This window comes from Vigna unguiculata, chromosome 10, assembly GCF_004118075.2.
Source record: "Vigna unguiculata cultivar IT97K-499-35 chromosome 10, ASM411807v1, whole genome shotgun sequence".
NCBI classification, from domain to species: domain Eukaryota; kingdom Viridiplantae; phylum Streptophyta; class Magnoliopsida; order Fabales; family Fabaceae; genus Vigna; species Vigna unguiculata.
Window position 1 is genome coordinate 23,798,339 of NC_040288.1, and position 17,130 is coordinate 23,815,468.

Here is a 17,130-nt window from a genome sequence, read left to right on the forward strand (position 1 = left end):
ATTGTGTGCAGATATTGAACCCACTCTCAACCACTAAATCAAGAATGAGAAACTGAATTGAAAACTTATAAAGTAGTAAAAGAAAGTAAACTGGTTCAGAATGTGAAGACTAAAAAGCATAAAATGTTGGCACAGATTAAACAATCAGAAAATGGCAACCGGATTTAAAACTGACTCAATATAGTTCATTCAAAATTAGGAGTTACACGAGATTAAGAGAATGCTGAAATTTAAATGGTGAAAGAAATCTCACTCGGCACAATAACGGCCACTTTGTGCTCGTGATGGACCAAGTGAAACCACCTAGACATTAGAGGAAACCCAATCCCGCGAGCCACTTTGTGCTCGTCGGAGAATAGGAAACCCCCTTATAGTTGACTCTCTCTTCCTCACCACAACACCCTACGAACCCTAGCTCTCAATATTTCTCACTCTCTCTTCCTCCCCCTATAAAAACCTCATTTTCCCCTTAAAAACCCTTTACAAAACAAAAGAAGATCACGAAAAACTAACCTATTTTGCTTCCTCAACCCAAATCCGAACCTGAATTGTGGATCTCGCACCAAATTTTCTTTGCACCCTTGATCTCACTTTGATATTCTCTCGTTCATCCATCTCGAATCTGACACGATCTCATCACGCATCAAGCTTGAATCGCCTCCATCAGATTCTCTCACGCATTGAGTTCTTCTGGTTCGCGTTCATCAGGCTCATTCTTTATTGTGCATCAAGTTTTTGTTCTTGAGGGAGTGCTCCTCATGCCTTCGTTTATCAGAAGCAAATGATTGATCAACCACATTAAATGAAATGCATGTTTTGATGGAAAGCCTTGGTCAAAATCTTTAGTTGACTCACCATCATCAGGGTTGATCTGAAAAACAAAAGTAAGGGTAAGGGGTTTAAAACTTAAAATAGCAAAAAGAAAGGAGGTTCCTAGCAAAATAATTTATTATAAAAAGTGAAATTCTAAAAGAACAAAACTAATATAAATAAAGGACTACTAAAACATTATTTTTACTATATTTTTATGAAAACTGATTTTTTTCGAAACAAACAACAAAAGCTAATTAATTAAAGCACAAACTTATTTATTTAAACTAAAAAGAAATATTTAGCAAGGAAAAAACATGAAAATTGGAGTACTAACTGTACCAAAACATACAAGAAATAACGTGAAAAGTCTAGATACCATTTTTCTAAAAGACTTGTGTAACACTTGACAACTCTTGCAATTCACACTCATTTAGACAAAAAAGTTCACAAAAAACACAAAGAAACTCCTTTTTTGTATTTTTATCAAATAGTTGGTGTGCAACAGAAATTGAACATACAATATTTACAATTGTTAAAACTAGATTTCATTCAGTTCATTCTCATTCATTTATAAATATTTGAATTCCAATTCCATGTTAAAATCAACTTATAAATATACTCAAATCCTATCCTTAGAGACTTTCGACCTATGATAACTCATCAAAATTCAATCTCTTGGATCATCAAAATGAAATCATGTATTAAGTTCAAGAGTCTTATGATTACTAGTGAAGAAAGTTCTATACCTATATACAATTTCCATTAGGTACTTAATTTTAGTTTTAGGTTCAAGAGAGATTTTCAAACAACTCTACAATCACAATCAAGCCATAGGTGTTCAAGCCACAACAGGCATTAAGCATAAAAATCAAATCTTAACATTGAATTGGAAAAGAGCATACTTATTAACCTCACAAAATACTTAAGAAATTAGTTTATTACACATAATATCAACAAATAGGTTTAGCTCTCCATGGTGGAGAACCTAGGGTTTATAAAATTGAAGAATAGGGAAGAAGTTGAAACCATAGATTAGAATCAAGGCCTCTCCCAAGAATTATGGTAGTTGTTCCATGCTCCGATGATGCCTACCATTCTCATCTCCACCTCTAATTTCGAGACTCATCTTCCTTATTAACCCAAAAGGGACAAAACCTCTATAGATGAAGATTAAAACCCAAGTAGGACAACGAAGAAATTCCCAACAACCTAGATAGCTTCCAATAGCCTCTCTCTCCAACACCCTAGGGATTTCTAGTTGTGAAAACGTGCAAGATGATGAAACCCTCGTGAAAACATGTTTAAATACCTAATTTCACAATGCGAACTTGTTGGGTGAATTGGGCCAAACTAACTATGGCTGGAAAATGTATTTAAATGAATTTAACTACATGATAATCCTTGATATATTCTTCAATCTTCTGGATTTTCACTTATCTATGAAATATTTCTGAAATAAAACCTAAATATTTATCTTTTCCAAAATTATCTAACAAAATCTTAATTATCTAAAAATAAATAAAATACTTATCTTTTCTAAAATTATTGGATAAACCTTTAATTGTTTCAAAAGATAATAGTAAAAATACCAATTAAAGATAAAATAAACATAATAAAAAACAATGACAATGTCGATTATCAATCATTATAACATCATGATGCAAAAAATTCCGACCTTTGACTTTTGAATAAAAAAAAATTGATAGCACAACATAGTACAAAGGGAAAATTAGTCCTTATGAATATTTTTCTTCCTTATATAGTCATTGTCAATCTTTTGTTTACTTTGTCTATTTAAAAGGCTCAATGCAAAACTCATTATATTTAACAAGACAAAGTCTAATGTAGACACTCAACTACATTACTAATGTATAAGAATAAGAAAAGCTTTACTCATTTCCCCACTACATGAGACAAGTTACCTTGATCATAATAAATCACTTGCCTAAACAAAAGACTAAAACTTGGAATTAAATTACAAAGTTCTTTTTTTTAAATGAGAGACTAAACGACAATTTTTTTTATCATTAGACTGAGTAATAACATATCTAAGGGTTTAAGGAATACAATTATGACAAATCACCTTCAAAGAAAAAAATGCAAGTGTTGTGCCACATTCAGACATCTAGCTTTTGCAGAAAATTTCCATCTTCATAGGGTTCATTTCGTACTAGTAATGAAAAAATAAATGAGATTTATCATAATTTTCAGAAAACTAACAAAAGAAGGTAAGCCCTCATAGAGATTGTTTGCCAAAAGTAGAAAAGGCTTACTTCCTCAGTTTTGATCCTCATAGAATATTGTAATATTCTAATTATTCATTATTGATCTCATAGCAAGATTGAGAAGGATACTTGAAAAGGTTGATACTGGATGGAGCTTGAAGATGTTTGTACTAAACAAATGTGTTGATTAATTGAATTTCTCAAGTAGATTGCTTAAGACATTGGACGTAGCTTCAAGTGGAGGTGAACTAGTATAAATCTATTATGTGCATATTCTCTACCTCTATGCTTTTTATTTAATTAGTTAATTTGTTTGCATTTGTATATTTGTTCATCTAATTTTTGAATTTGTCTTTTAGGCTCTATTCACCCCCTTCTAGAGCCACGTCACACCAACATAACAATCACATGAATCAAAGAGTTCTGAATTTTAATTGAGAGTGTACTTTGATTAAAGTTAGAAGTTTTCATGTGATTGGATGGGTTTTTGCAAATAATTAAGAATGTACTTTGATTAAAAGTGAAAACTTTAACAAGAATTATTGAAGAATGTACTTTGCTTAATTAGCTTTTTACTTGATAAAAGAGAAAAAATAATGAACATGATTAGACATGGTAATATTTGATTGATAATGTACTTTGGTTGAATTTACTATGAATAATCTAGAAAGTTGCTGCTTCTAATTGATAATGTACTTTGGCTAATAATGAGAATGCCAACAAATTAATTGAGAATTTACATTGATTAATTTGAAATCTAAGACAAAAGTCAATTCAATAAAAATACTTAGAAAACCAATGGAGTCCTAATTTGGAAAAATAGTGAAATCAACCTATTTCTTTATTATTGTTTTATCTTTTTACAATTTTTTTTCATTTATTATTTTATTATCTAACCTTTTTTTTATCTTAATCTTCTTATATTATCTTTATTTTATTTAACTAATGCTTTAGTATAGACTTTATAAGAACTTATTTGATAGAAATGAATTTCGTGTTCATTGGTGTTATCCTAAAGAGTCATGAAGAATGAAGATTTGATGTATCCTTAAAGCTTGAAGATTTATGGTTCATCTTTGCTTGGCCTAGAAGTTTAGTGGTCTGGTGTGTGAATGTCCTGTACTTATTTAGACAGTTAAAAAATGTATTCAATAGTTTAAATAGCTTGTGCATATAGATATGTGATAAACATATCAAAATGGCTGAAGTAACAATCAATCAACTAATTTTACTTATGATAAGTGTCTAGAATATGTAAAATTTCCATATGAACTTGATACTTATTATGCTTTAATTGATCATATTTTGTAAGTAAATGTTAAGACTCTAGCAAGCGTACTAGGTCGCGCAACTAGTAACCGGTAAGACCGAGATATCATTTCCCAAGTGATGAGTTATTATTTTTCTCCATTCCACTAGCCTTTGTGTACCCATTTGACAGTTGTTTAGTGCTTAATTGTTTATCTTTAATGTGTTTTCATCTGTTGGGCTTTAGTGGGCCACTATTCCGAATTTGGGTTAATTTCACATTATTTGGCCTAATTTTTGTTTTTAATTATTTTTAGGTATCTGGGTGAAGCAATTTTGGAGTTTGAATATTAATCTTCAGATGAAGAGAGTTGCAATGCCATTTTCACGTCATATAAGTGAATGAGCCAACATTTGAGGTCCAGTAGTGTCATTTTTGTAATTCTGCGTGGCAGAATGACATTTTTGTAAATATGAGTGGCAGATTTGATGTCACCACGTTTTAGGTCTTCTCCTTCATGGGTAGCCATCACTCTCTCCCCATTCTCAATTTTTAGGTTTTTGAGAGAACACCAATTTGGGGGGTTTCGTTTTCACTTGTTTCCCACACGTTTTGGAGCATTTTTTGAGCAATTTGCACACTATTGCAGTCCATTTTCTACATAATGGTGGTGTATTTTTGTTTACCTTTGCTTTGTAATTCGAATTTCATGGCTTTCTAACTTAATGTATTGACTACTTGAAGGAGATGCAATTGAACTTTGAGGTTTTGTTTTGAATTCGTGTTTTCCCTCTCTTCATCTTGATTTTGTAATGAATGGTTACTTTTATTCTGTTAATGCTTAATTATAGATTGGGTTGGCTGTTCATGGTTGATTTCGTTCATGCTTAATGAATTGGGTTAACTGTCACAGATGAATGGATGTATGCATTGCTTAATTGCATATTGAAACACATTTTTAACCCTCACTTAGTGGGTCTGAACGAGTGGATTGGGTGAGACCGAAACCCTAATAGCGTGACCTGTGATGAGTAACATTGCATTCAAATTCAAGGATGTCAATACTGCTTTTAATATGTTTTATTAACATTTGCAAAACTGTTTAAATATATTTTCGTAATTCTAAAATCTGAATTTGCCAACCCCCTTCCCCCTTGTGTTATAGGTTTGTGTTTGTTTGGAAAATGAAGCTTTGAACAAGAACATTGGTCGTTGGGAGACGACTTGGTTCAACTTTCAGATACTGCATTTAATCTGTTTTAATTTGGTGGGGTACGACCTCTATCACCAAGAGACTCATGTAAGACCATATTTTTGATTTTCATGTAAGAAAGTAAATTTGTGCATGAATGATTAAATATGAACTTTGGAAGTTAAAGGCACTTAGTGAATGGAAGAGATTAGAAATCATATGAATTGATATTGTCGGGCTTAGAATTCACCTACTTCGCTCTCATGTAGATACAATTTTACATCCTCTACATGAATATGCTAATGTCAACCCACAAATCTACTCAAACCCTAATTTCTTAGTGGAATGAGCCTAAATTTCCTTATTAAGAGTCAATCCCTTCAACTCTTAATAAACAAACCCACTTTATGCACTAGGGTTTAAGACAACCAATGGGACAAGCCCCATTCCTAGATACAAGCTTCATTGAGTTTTCTTATTCCAAATCAAGGTTTCAATAGATATTTCCACACCCAATGAACCAAATATCATGCAAATGGATGGCAAAATCAATGAAGGCATTAAGTGAAGAAACAAGAAGACTTGCATTTAATGAAAGATACATATATATATATATATATATATATATATATATATATATTCAAAACATTTGCATTTACACAAGAGTTTAAAGGTTACAGCTAACCCCAACAAAAATGGGTTTAGCTCTCCATTGCCATAGAGAGCTTAAGCTTACAAATGGAAGAACGAAAGAGAAAGGAGATACAAAGAGGAAGAAAGAGTTGTTCCCACGAGCCCTAGTAGATCTCCAAGCTTTCCAAAATGTGTTCTTCGTGCCTCCCACTTCCAAAGATGCCTTCCACTCGAGAAATCCAAAAGAAATAGGTTAAATTTGCCACATCAGTGTCCAACTTTATGAGCCAATAAACACTCAATGCTAAATTCTAGTGCTTAGTGCCAAAAAATGAGAACCAAATGGTGCTAAGCGCCCAAAAAATGTGAACCAACTGATGCTCAATGTTGAAAAATGCGAGAAGAATGGTGTTGAGCCTTGACTTCTAGCGTTCACCACAAGCTAGGTTGAAAATGAGTGAACCCAACCCGGCTCACTTTATGGTGAGCCAGAAATTTTGCAACCCGGCTCAACCCACCACGAGTTGGTGGGTTAAGAGGTTGGTTCACCAACCCACATAAAAAAATTATCTATTTATTTATTTTTAAGTATTCAAATATTTAAATAATTTTTTAAACAACCCATGAGATGATAATCATAGTAAAATAAAGAACCAATGTCTTCATAATGCTTACCACCAAAATATGATGAATTGTTTCCAAGAAAATGTCCATACAGTCCAATAAAACACGATTAATAATACACATTTTCTGTTATGTTGTCCATCAAAATATAAATAAAAATGCACATTTTTGTCATGCTAATTTAGACAAAAACAATTATAAGACGATTGCTTGAATAATTTACTATAACGATTATAGTTAAGGATTAAAGTATCAACGTATCTTACTTGACAGTCAAATTAATTAAACATTTAAACTATTCAAATATTTTTGAGCAACATTCTAGCATTTAAGAATATGAAATTGTGAACCTATATAATAAGGAGTAGTAAATAATTATTAAAAAAAATTATTAAAAATTATAAAAAAATGTTGGTGGGTTAAGTGGGTCAATCCACCTTCAACCTGGTTTGAACCCATTTAACCCGTGGGTTAAGAGAGCCAGGTTGAGTTCAACCCACCTTTGAATATTTTGAATTTTTCTCAACCTAACCCGGCTCGAACCTGTGGTGAGCCAGGTTTGCTCACAAGTTGAAACCCATTTTGACATCTCTAGATTTATGTAATCCATATTGTATTTATTCACAAAAGCAAAGTAAAAGTGAGGATTAAGTGGGTTAAAAGCTTAAGAAGAGTTGATTATGTTAACAAAAGATATATAAGATAATGGTAAAAATCTACATTATCAGTAAACAACTCATTTTACCTTATAATTACATAACGAGGTACTAAAAAGAAAAAGTAAGAAATTAATGATTTTTTGATGATTTTGTAGCAATTTCATGAAGAATTGAAAATGATGCAACTAAGCCAAAACATTCACGGTTAAGCTCCAATAAAGCGATGCAAGAAGGATCTAGATTATGATTTTTGGAGCTGAGCCATAACAAAATGGTTCTTAGCACTCAAGGCGGTGCATGACTGAGCCACGAGAGATGTGCTTAGCACTTAAGATGGTGCATGGCTGAGCCATAAGAGAATGTGCTCAAAATTTAAGGAGGTGCATGGTTGAGCCACAAGAGAATGTGTTTAACACTTAAGGGGTGCATGGTTGAGCCACAAGAAAATGTGATTAGCACTTAAGGCGGTGTATGGCTGAGGGCCAAAAGTTAGGCTGAGCATCACCCAAAAATTTTTGTAAATAAAAACCTTAGGTCTTGATTAGAAGTATTGAGTGATGGCTGAAAAATGTAGCAGTAGTATAGAATAAAGTATGTGAGGCACGAGAGAGGTGCTCTTAGCGTAAATTTTATGTGTAGATGTTGTTGGAATTGCATGGTAATATTCTATGAGTAGATGAAGTCCCTCGTGCACAGGTTTGATGTAATCAATTTTGATTCTATATACTCTTACTTCTTGGGTATTTATCTTTGTTTTCATTCAATTGTTTGTGGTTTGATTTATGCTTAATGAAGACTTGATCACTCATTTATTTAACTGGTTTGGATTGAGTAGGGAAACCGGTCTCAAACTATGGTCCAATCAAATCATCATACTTGTAAGACCCATGAAATTTAAATAATTATTTAATAATTACGAGTAGTAGAGCTTTTATGGCATTTAATTCTGACATGTATGATATGGAAAAAAACTAGCTTAAATGGTTGAGAGTACTTAATTGTGTAAGAGGACTTGGGTTCAAGTCTTGTGTATGCCATTTATGTGCTATTTAATTTATTATTATTTTAAATATGTACTGGATCATGATGAGTGATAATATAATCATAGAATTATATAAATTATCATGAAACATGAATTGGTTGAATGGTTATACATTGATTTGACAATTAGCATGGTATGGGTTTGAACCTTGGTGAACCTAAACTAAACTTTCTTTTTGCCAAAATTTTGTTTGGCATGAAGGTGGAATGGCAAAGGAAACCCTAGCAGCCAAGAGGAACCGCTTGGCGGTAAGCTCCTAGGCGACACATAGTTATTTAACCCACTTTTCTGGGTTTTGATGAAGGGCCTGGTGGTGGTGATTGACCAGCCAGGCGACGCAAGCCCTATGGTTCGATTTTGATGTTTTGGATGTTTTGAGATGTTTCTAATCAGAAAAAAAAATGCTATTATAAATGCGTGAGAATTATTATATGTCGTATTTCATTGGATTATACATGGTTGGGGTCAAATTGGAAGAAAATCTCATAGACGTTGTAAGAGCCGCAAAATTTAAATAATTAAATAAATAATTATTTAATAAATGCGGGTAGTGTGAGTCCTATGTATAACATTTATTGGTTGTGACGTGGAAAAGTACTAGCTCAAGTGGTTGAGAGTACTTGGTTGTGTGAGAGGACTAGGGTTCGAGTCCTATTTATGACATTTATGTGTTGCCAAGATCAAGCCTTCTTCTCCAAGCTAGCATCAAGTGGTTGAGCGTAAACACCATAATAAGTCTTCCGATGTGTCTTCCCTCGCCACAAAGATGTAATCTTTATAAGAACCAAAGGCCTAAGCCAAGAACAATTTTAAAAAGAATATATCCTCAAATTCGTCTCACTTGAAGATTCCTTATCAACAACGAACTCACACCCACTTCGGAGCCTCCAAATCACACTTCGCCAAGCCAGAACGTGAATGAGAAAACGCGCACCTAAGAAAGAAGAAGAAAAGTGATTCACGAGGCAGAAAATAGTTTTTGGCACCGATCCAATTCCACTTGAGGCCAAATATCACTGTCCCAATGGCATTTTTGAAATATTTGCCAACTTTTAGGCTTCGGGTCTTCACCAAGCCATTTTATGCTTCGATTAAGTGATAACCAAGGCCTATAACACGAGTTAAAATGGCAAAACTTCACTAGTGGTTGCAATTTTCAAATCGCAAGCCCATTTTGGCGGACCAAAGGCGAGACAGCCCACCCCTAGACCGTTGGTTCGTTTTGCTTTTTTATTTTTTCTTTTCTAAATTTAAAATTAAAATATACATAATTAAAATGATTAATTTCTATATTATATTTTTGTGAATATTTAAATATGTAATATTAATATAATTTAAATCATTAACACTCACAAATTAAGTTTCAACTATTAGTTTAATAGAGTAATTTAACATGTAAATTTAATGATTATTTTAATTTATCTATTTAAAATATTAAGTAATCAATTCAAAGCTTATAAAATATTTATATGATTAAATATATTTTAAATATTTATTTATAAATATAAACACAAAATAAATTTCGAAAAATTAAAATTAAAAAATAGATTGTCCATCATTAGCCCACCTTGTGGTGGGGTGGGTTGCATTTTCGACCCATTTTTTGGTGGCGGGTCAACCCGATCCAACCCTTTATGACAGATCAAGGGTGGATCGGACCAAAATGGATCGAAATGACCATTTTGTGACCCCTACATTTAACCTGTCGTTATCGCTAAATGTGAAATCATATTTTTTGTACTAGTACTACTAGCTTGGCAATACTCAAGTTGCTATAATTTATTGCTAATTTGATAGCATCAACAATAACACAATATCGTTATCTCTTTGTTGTCAACCTGAATTTGTCACCGTTGTCAGCCATGAAGTCATCATCACAAGTAGGGATGTCAAAAAAATTCGTATCGGCAAGTATCCGCGGATAAAACCTACAATGAGTAGGAGATGGATATTGAAAATAGATACCTACAAGTAACTCGTACAAGTATTTTTTTATACCTGCATGTTAACGAGGTGTTTACAGGTATCATTGTATCCGTATCCGTGGATACCCATACCCACATATACCCGTATCCTCTATACTCTAATTGAAATTAAAAATAAATTATTAAATATTAATACATTGATTTTCAATGAGTTATTTTTTATTAATTGATTTTAAAAAATCTCCATTTATTTGTAAATTGTCATTCAACACTATTTAAATGAGTTATTTTCACTTTGTTTGAGATTTATAAAAGTTATGCATTGTATTTTTATTTGAATTTATGGTTAAATATTTTTATTAAATACTAAATTTTTCTTTTTGTAAATACTAGTGGGTACCCGTAGATATCCGTAGATATTAAAAAAATATGTGGGTACTCACATAGCGAATACTCGCACAAATATAGGTATGGATACATGATGGATATTTATCCAGCAGGTAGGGTCTCTACTACCCGTACCATAACTGTTCCGTTGACATCCCTAATCACAAGAGGTTAGTAACACTTCGTTTGTTTATATATTTTTTAATTTTTGTTTTTATGTATGAAGTAGGAATATTTTTAATTAGTTTTTATCAAAATTAGATTATGATTAAAATATCGTTACAATTAAGATTTAAATTAATTTAAGTTGAATAATTATAATTAACACTAGTAAAGTTAAAATTAAAAGTAAGATTAAAATTAGAATTATAATCAATATTAGACGATGTGTTTTTCCTAGTTACTTTATTTTTCCTTTATTACTATTACATATGATTTATAAGATAATTTTGTGTATTTAAGTAAACGTTGATGATTAAGTAAAATTTCAATATTTATTAGTTTGTACCAACATTGGATAAATTTTGAGGGACCCTTCACCTCCATGTAAACATTCGCCACTGGATTAATAACCCTTTCCAAAGAAACCGAACGCCGACACAAAATGTGCCCGCGTCTTAGGTTGTGATTTACTAAATCCAAGTCTGCAGTATAAACCTGAGCTTTCCTTTAAGTAAACAGTAATTCAGTGTTAAATAATTTATACCAACTATTCTGAAAAATGAAATTATTGTTGTGCATTGTGCAACGTAGACATTGGAGTGATTGAGCTCTGGATTGGTTGTCTCCCACGTGTTCGTTGAAAATCCTGATTGAGCATCGGCTATATTCTGTAAGTTTATTTATTTGTCTATTTATCTTGGTTATGACCGATTGGTACATAAGTTTCCTTCTGAAAAATCAGAGCTGTCATTATTATTTCTTTCTCATTATTGCTTGCCACTCTATATAACTTTGATGTGTATTATGTACAGCATATACATATATGTTTTCAAAAGGAAAAAAATGAAGACAGCAAGGAAAGAACAAATCAGAAAATGATCACCTTGTGTGTTATTAAGGGGAATATGATTTTGATGAATGAGTAGAATTTGAAGCTGATGATGAGGGGTAACATGTGCAACTGGGGTCATGAATGACCCTCTTCATAGATATGTCAAGTTTCGAACAGAAAACACAGTACCTTCCTTTGAAGCTTGGATAGTCCCAATCATCTTCTTCACTAGAATCATCTTCCAGGTCTTCTGCATCATCACCCCCTTCGTCATCCTCAATGGGGATATAAGCTAACCCGAACAGTGAAAAAACTCGCATAAGAAAATTATCAATGGTATTATTGCTCCATTTCCTTCCTCTCTCCCATATCATCAATATCGGAAGAAATACTCCGGCTCCAACCCCAAAACCAACTCCAGTGACTATGTACTGCCAATCAAAGTCTTTGGCTGTTTTTGTAGTTTCAGGACTGGCATTGGCACTGCAGTTTGTATTCAAAGGCGGGCCACACAATCCTTTGTTACCAATAAACGAAGTTTCTGGAAATGATTGAATTTGGGTGCCTGTGGGGATTCGCCCAAAGAGATTATTGAAAGAGAGGTCAAGGACTGATAGGAAGGATAAAGTTGCAAGTTCCGTGGGAATATTTCCTTCCAGTAAGTTCTTTGATAAGTCTAAGGACTCAAGCTCCTTCAGATTTCTAATTGATTGTGGAATTTTGCCAGAAAAGGCATTTTTTGACAAGTTAAGGGTATAGAGTGCCTTAAAGTCAAATAGCTCATTTGGTATTTCCCCTTCAAAATGGTTGGATGAGAAATCGATCGAAGTGAAGACAGTTAGAATCTTAATCAGATCCATCCGTTGACCTTTTATTGTAACTGTCACTGAATCACGATAATATATTTGGTTACCATATTGAAGAAACTGATATTGGATATGTTTTACCTTGGATTCAGCTTGGTTTTCATCAGACATCATTGCCTCCCACCTTGTGAAGCAGTTTCCAGGTAGCTTGCCAGTGAAATTGTTGAAGGCCAGATCCACTATTTGAAGCATATGCCATGTTCCGTTGGTCTTTGGACATCCAATTTGACCATGCAAATTATTTTTTCGTAAGACTAAGACCCGGAGTGTGGATATGTTTTTCAACAAGCAGGGAAAGACATCCATAATCTTGTTTTTTCCAAGGTCCAACACTTCTAATGAAGTACAATTTGAAAGAGATTTTGGAATCTTTCCATCTAATATGTTGTTATGGAGATCCAGAGTCCTTAGAGAACAAGCAGCTGAAAACATATCTGGCACAGGACCCGTGAGATTGTTCTTTCTCAGATTTAATACCCCAAGGTTCTCATTCATTGCCATTAAACATGAGGGAATGGCTCCAGAAATGTTATTATTGGAAAGATCAAGCACTTGAAGATATGTAGCATTGCAGAGGGAATCCGGGATACTGCCACTCAAAGTATTGTTTGAGAGAGAGAGAAAAAATGTGAAAGGCATGTAATTACCAATGTCTTGTGGGATAACAGAGTTAAATTTGTTGCTTGAGAAATCCAAATAGAGCGTATTTTCAGGAATAACAGGTAATGGCCCCTGAAGTTTATTATGATGAAGATCAAGGACAACCAACTTGGAAGATAAATTCTTCAAAGGTCCTTCCAAATGAGTCAACAAATTATGAGAAATATTAAGCCTTTCAAGATTCTGTAGTTTCCATATCCAGTTGGGCACCATTCCTTGGATATGGTTATCTGAAAGATCTAGAGAAGCTATTCTGGAGTGATTTCTCAAGAAACCAGGGAAAGTTTTCAAGTTGCAGGATGCCAACCTTAGATTGCTGATGCTGGGAAAGTAAGATTGGTCAGCATTTGTGTCATTCACATCGACTGATAAGTTGTTGTATGAAAGATCTAATGTAGTTAAATTTCTGAGTTCGGAAAGCTTATCTAGATTTATTTTCCCGTTTAACTTGTTTGAAGAAAGTGTGAGGACAGAGAGTCTACTGAGTTGGTATATAGATGTTGGAAAAGACCCTGATAGATTATTGCTACTTAAGTCGAGGATTATTAATTTAGAAGAAGACACATTTGTGAATTCATCTAGTTGACCAAACTGATTATGGGAAAGCATAATTTTTTGCAGGTGTGGAAGTGTAAAAAGGGATGAAGGAATGCTCCCACCAATCGCGTTATAACCCAGGTCAATGCTAATGAGATTCTTCTGTCCTTCAAAGTGAGAAGAAGACGAAACTGCACCACTCAAACCATTATTAGAAAGGTCTAAGTAGGTAAGTTTTTTGGCCATGTCAAACGATGCAATTCGACCTGTAAAGTTGTTATATGACAAGTCCAGGTAACTGAGTTCTGTGAGGTTTGACAATGAATTGGGAAGCGTTCCGTTAAATCGACAATAAGAAAAATCCAATTCAGTTAAGTTCCTCATGTTCCCAATAGAGTTTGGAAATGCTCCAGAGAAGCTTGTGTTACTTACTCTTAAGGTCTGAAGAGATCCTGGTGGGAAGTCTGGAAAGAAACCTTGGAGATTGTTGTTGAAAGATACGTCAACAATTGACAATGTTACAATGTTGAAGATCTTCTGTGGAAATGTTCCAGTCAACTGACAAGAAGGAAGACTTAGGATGGTCAGAAATTTCAAATTGGCAAATGTTTCTGGAACTTCGGAAGATAAATTGTTGGCATCAAGAACAATGACTGATAGATTCTCAAGGCTTGCCAGGGAAGGCTCCAGGGGTCCTGAAAGATTGCACTGTGACATGCGAACTTCTTGTAGGTCACGCAGTGGCATCAAAGCACTGGACCATTCATGTCCTGCATCTGATATACTTACACCATCCAAATACAGTTGCCTAATACTTGTGAGATTTTGGACAAGCTTTCTTAGATTTGGGTTCTCAAGCTTTAGTCCATGCCCAGTTAAAGAGGAAAAAGAAGAGAGATCAAGAGTAACCAACCTTGTCATTTGAGAAATCTCTACCGGAATCTGACCCTCAAAGCCCGACCATGACAAATTGAGATATGTCAAATTTTCCAACTTGTTAAATCCAGATGGAATGGCAGAACTGAAATTATTACCGGCCAAATTCAATTTCTGGAGATGTTGAAGACTGAAAACAACACTCGAATCATCAAATCCACCACCGATCAATTCTCCACTCAGGTCAATGCCAGTGACACGTCCCTCCTCGTCACAAGTTACACCACTCCAATTGCAGCAATCGATGCTTTGATTCCACAACTTCAGTTTGCTGGAATTTTCAGGCTCAAATGTGAGGTTGTTCCTCAGTTGAATCAGCAATGATTGTTGATCCTCTAGACATTTGCCACTGGCGGCAGAGAAGTAGATACTGAGAAATATCAAGTAGCAGAGAAAGAAAGAAAGCAATGAAACTAATGTGATTCTCATTGGTGTCAACTAAGAGGGACAGTCACCCAACACAACACTGAAAAAGGGAAGGAACATATGATTGTTTCATAAAGTTTAAGACCCATGAACAAGACCCTCGTGCCCCGTGTTCCCCACTCTACATATTCTTAAACTCCTCTAAATTTTGCAAGGAATCTAGGCCAAAAGTGTGCAAGTTGTGTTGAAGACGGGTAGAGTGCAGAGAAGGTTAAGTGAAATAGATTAGAATGAGCTATTTTGAAAACAGAATGCTGACAATAGATTGGTCAGAGATAGCAGCTTAAAGCCGCTTGCACCGTTCAAAGTAAACTTAGTCATGAGCTATAAGTTGATTTTGTAAAATGCTGGTTTGCTACAAATGATGAAAAGTTAGGCTACGTTAGTGTGAAGACTAAGATTTTTTTTATTGCATTTTACGCGTTTTGATGTCGACCCATCCATTCATGTATTGACTTTTTTTGGTAGCTTCCGATGTGAAACTATGCAAATTTAGATTATTCAAAACAATGACCCTACCCTTCATAGAATACTGATATAAATCATTGCACTTTTGACAGCATTATTATGACGACAATTTCCATTCAGTGGATGAACCACAACGGTAGGTATTATTTCATTATGCGCAATCTTACCGTTGAGGTAGCTTTTCATCTACGGGAAATTATTTTATTTATATTTAACTTTTTCTGAGACTGACATTTAAACATTTTGGGTCATTTTGTTTATGAGAGTTTATAAAAATGAATTTAGTTATTGGTTCAAACATTGTTTCAGTTGTTTAAATTTAAGTTAACTATGTACACTGTAATTGGAAAAACCTCTTGATTTAGTCTCTTAATGGATTTGTCTTGCATTGAAATACAAGATTGAGTATTTGATAATAAGAATGTAAAACTGAAATAAATTTTTATCTTAAATACGGTTTGTGAATGATAGATATATTAAAATAAATAGGTTTTTTTAAATTAAATGAATTGAAAGATTAATTTTAAATGTTGGAAAATAAATTTACTCCAAATTCGTCAAAACTGAAAATTTATTTAATTTTTTTCAATTTCTAGAGTAATGTAATTACCGTTTATTTCCAAATGATTTTCACAAAAATTTTAGTTCTACTTACGAAGATCAGAAAAATTCATTTATAAACATTGATTAAAATATTTTATTCTTAAAAATATATTATAAATCTCTTTTATCAAACATAGATGCGTTTATTTCCAAATGATTTTCACAAAAATATTTAAACATTTCTGATACCAAACCTTACCTAAACGAAGATAAAATATATGAATATTACCGTTTTTCTTGTTTCCGTGCTTGTTTTGTCTTCTGTTGTTGAACTAAAAGCGACGTTACCAACCTAAATTTATTGGATTATAATATAAATATAAAAAGTTGTTTAGATTCATGTGGTATTAACTAATACAATTTTAGATAAATATTTATACATTTGGTTTTGCATTTAAAAATTAAGTGATGACTCCAAAATTGATTTAGAATTAAAATGGTTTAATTTGACAAAATCAATTTTATCCAAAATCAGTTTTGCAATGCTCTATCACCCAAACACAGAGAATTGGCAAATCTATGGATGATGATGTAGATTGATGCAAATCACGTATTATTTTATCAATTAATGTAACCAAAGGCAAAATATGTTATTACAAGAGTCGAACTGAACATGGCTGCATGGGAGTCACGTGGATTTATTTATTGTTAAATTAGTTCTGCTATGCAACGGACCTACAAGAAATTTCATTTTCGAATATTATGCCAAAATATATAAAAACCTCTTGGACTTTTCAGATATTTCTAGTTGTAGCTAGCTGGCATATAAAAAAAAATTCCCGTATATATCGGCCAACCTAAAAGAGCGAAACATTTGTTTATTTATTTATTCCAAATGAGTATGCTTCTTCACTTATTTTATTTTACTAATTTATTTAGATTAGACGAGGT

At 33.3% G+C, this 17,130-nt stretch overlaps 1 protein-coding gene across 1 annotated transcript; it reads right to left on the reverse strand.

The window, feature by feature from the left end:
* Nucleotides 1-11,777: 11,777 nt before the first annotated feature.
* Nucleotides 11,778-15,604, reverse strand: LOC114167119 (receptor-like protein 7). The gene has a single exon (XM_028052080.1). It carries the CDS (start codon nt 15,169-15,171, stop codon nt 11,806-11,808), a length of 3,366 nt encoding a protein of 1,121 aa, XP_027907881.1. The 5' UTR covers nt 15,172-15,604; the 3' UTR covers nt 11,778-11,805.
* Nucleotides 15,605-17,130: the final 1,526 nt, after the last annotated feature.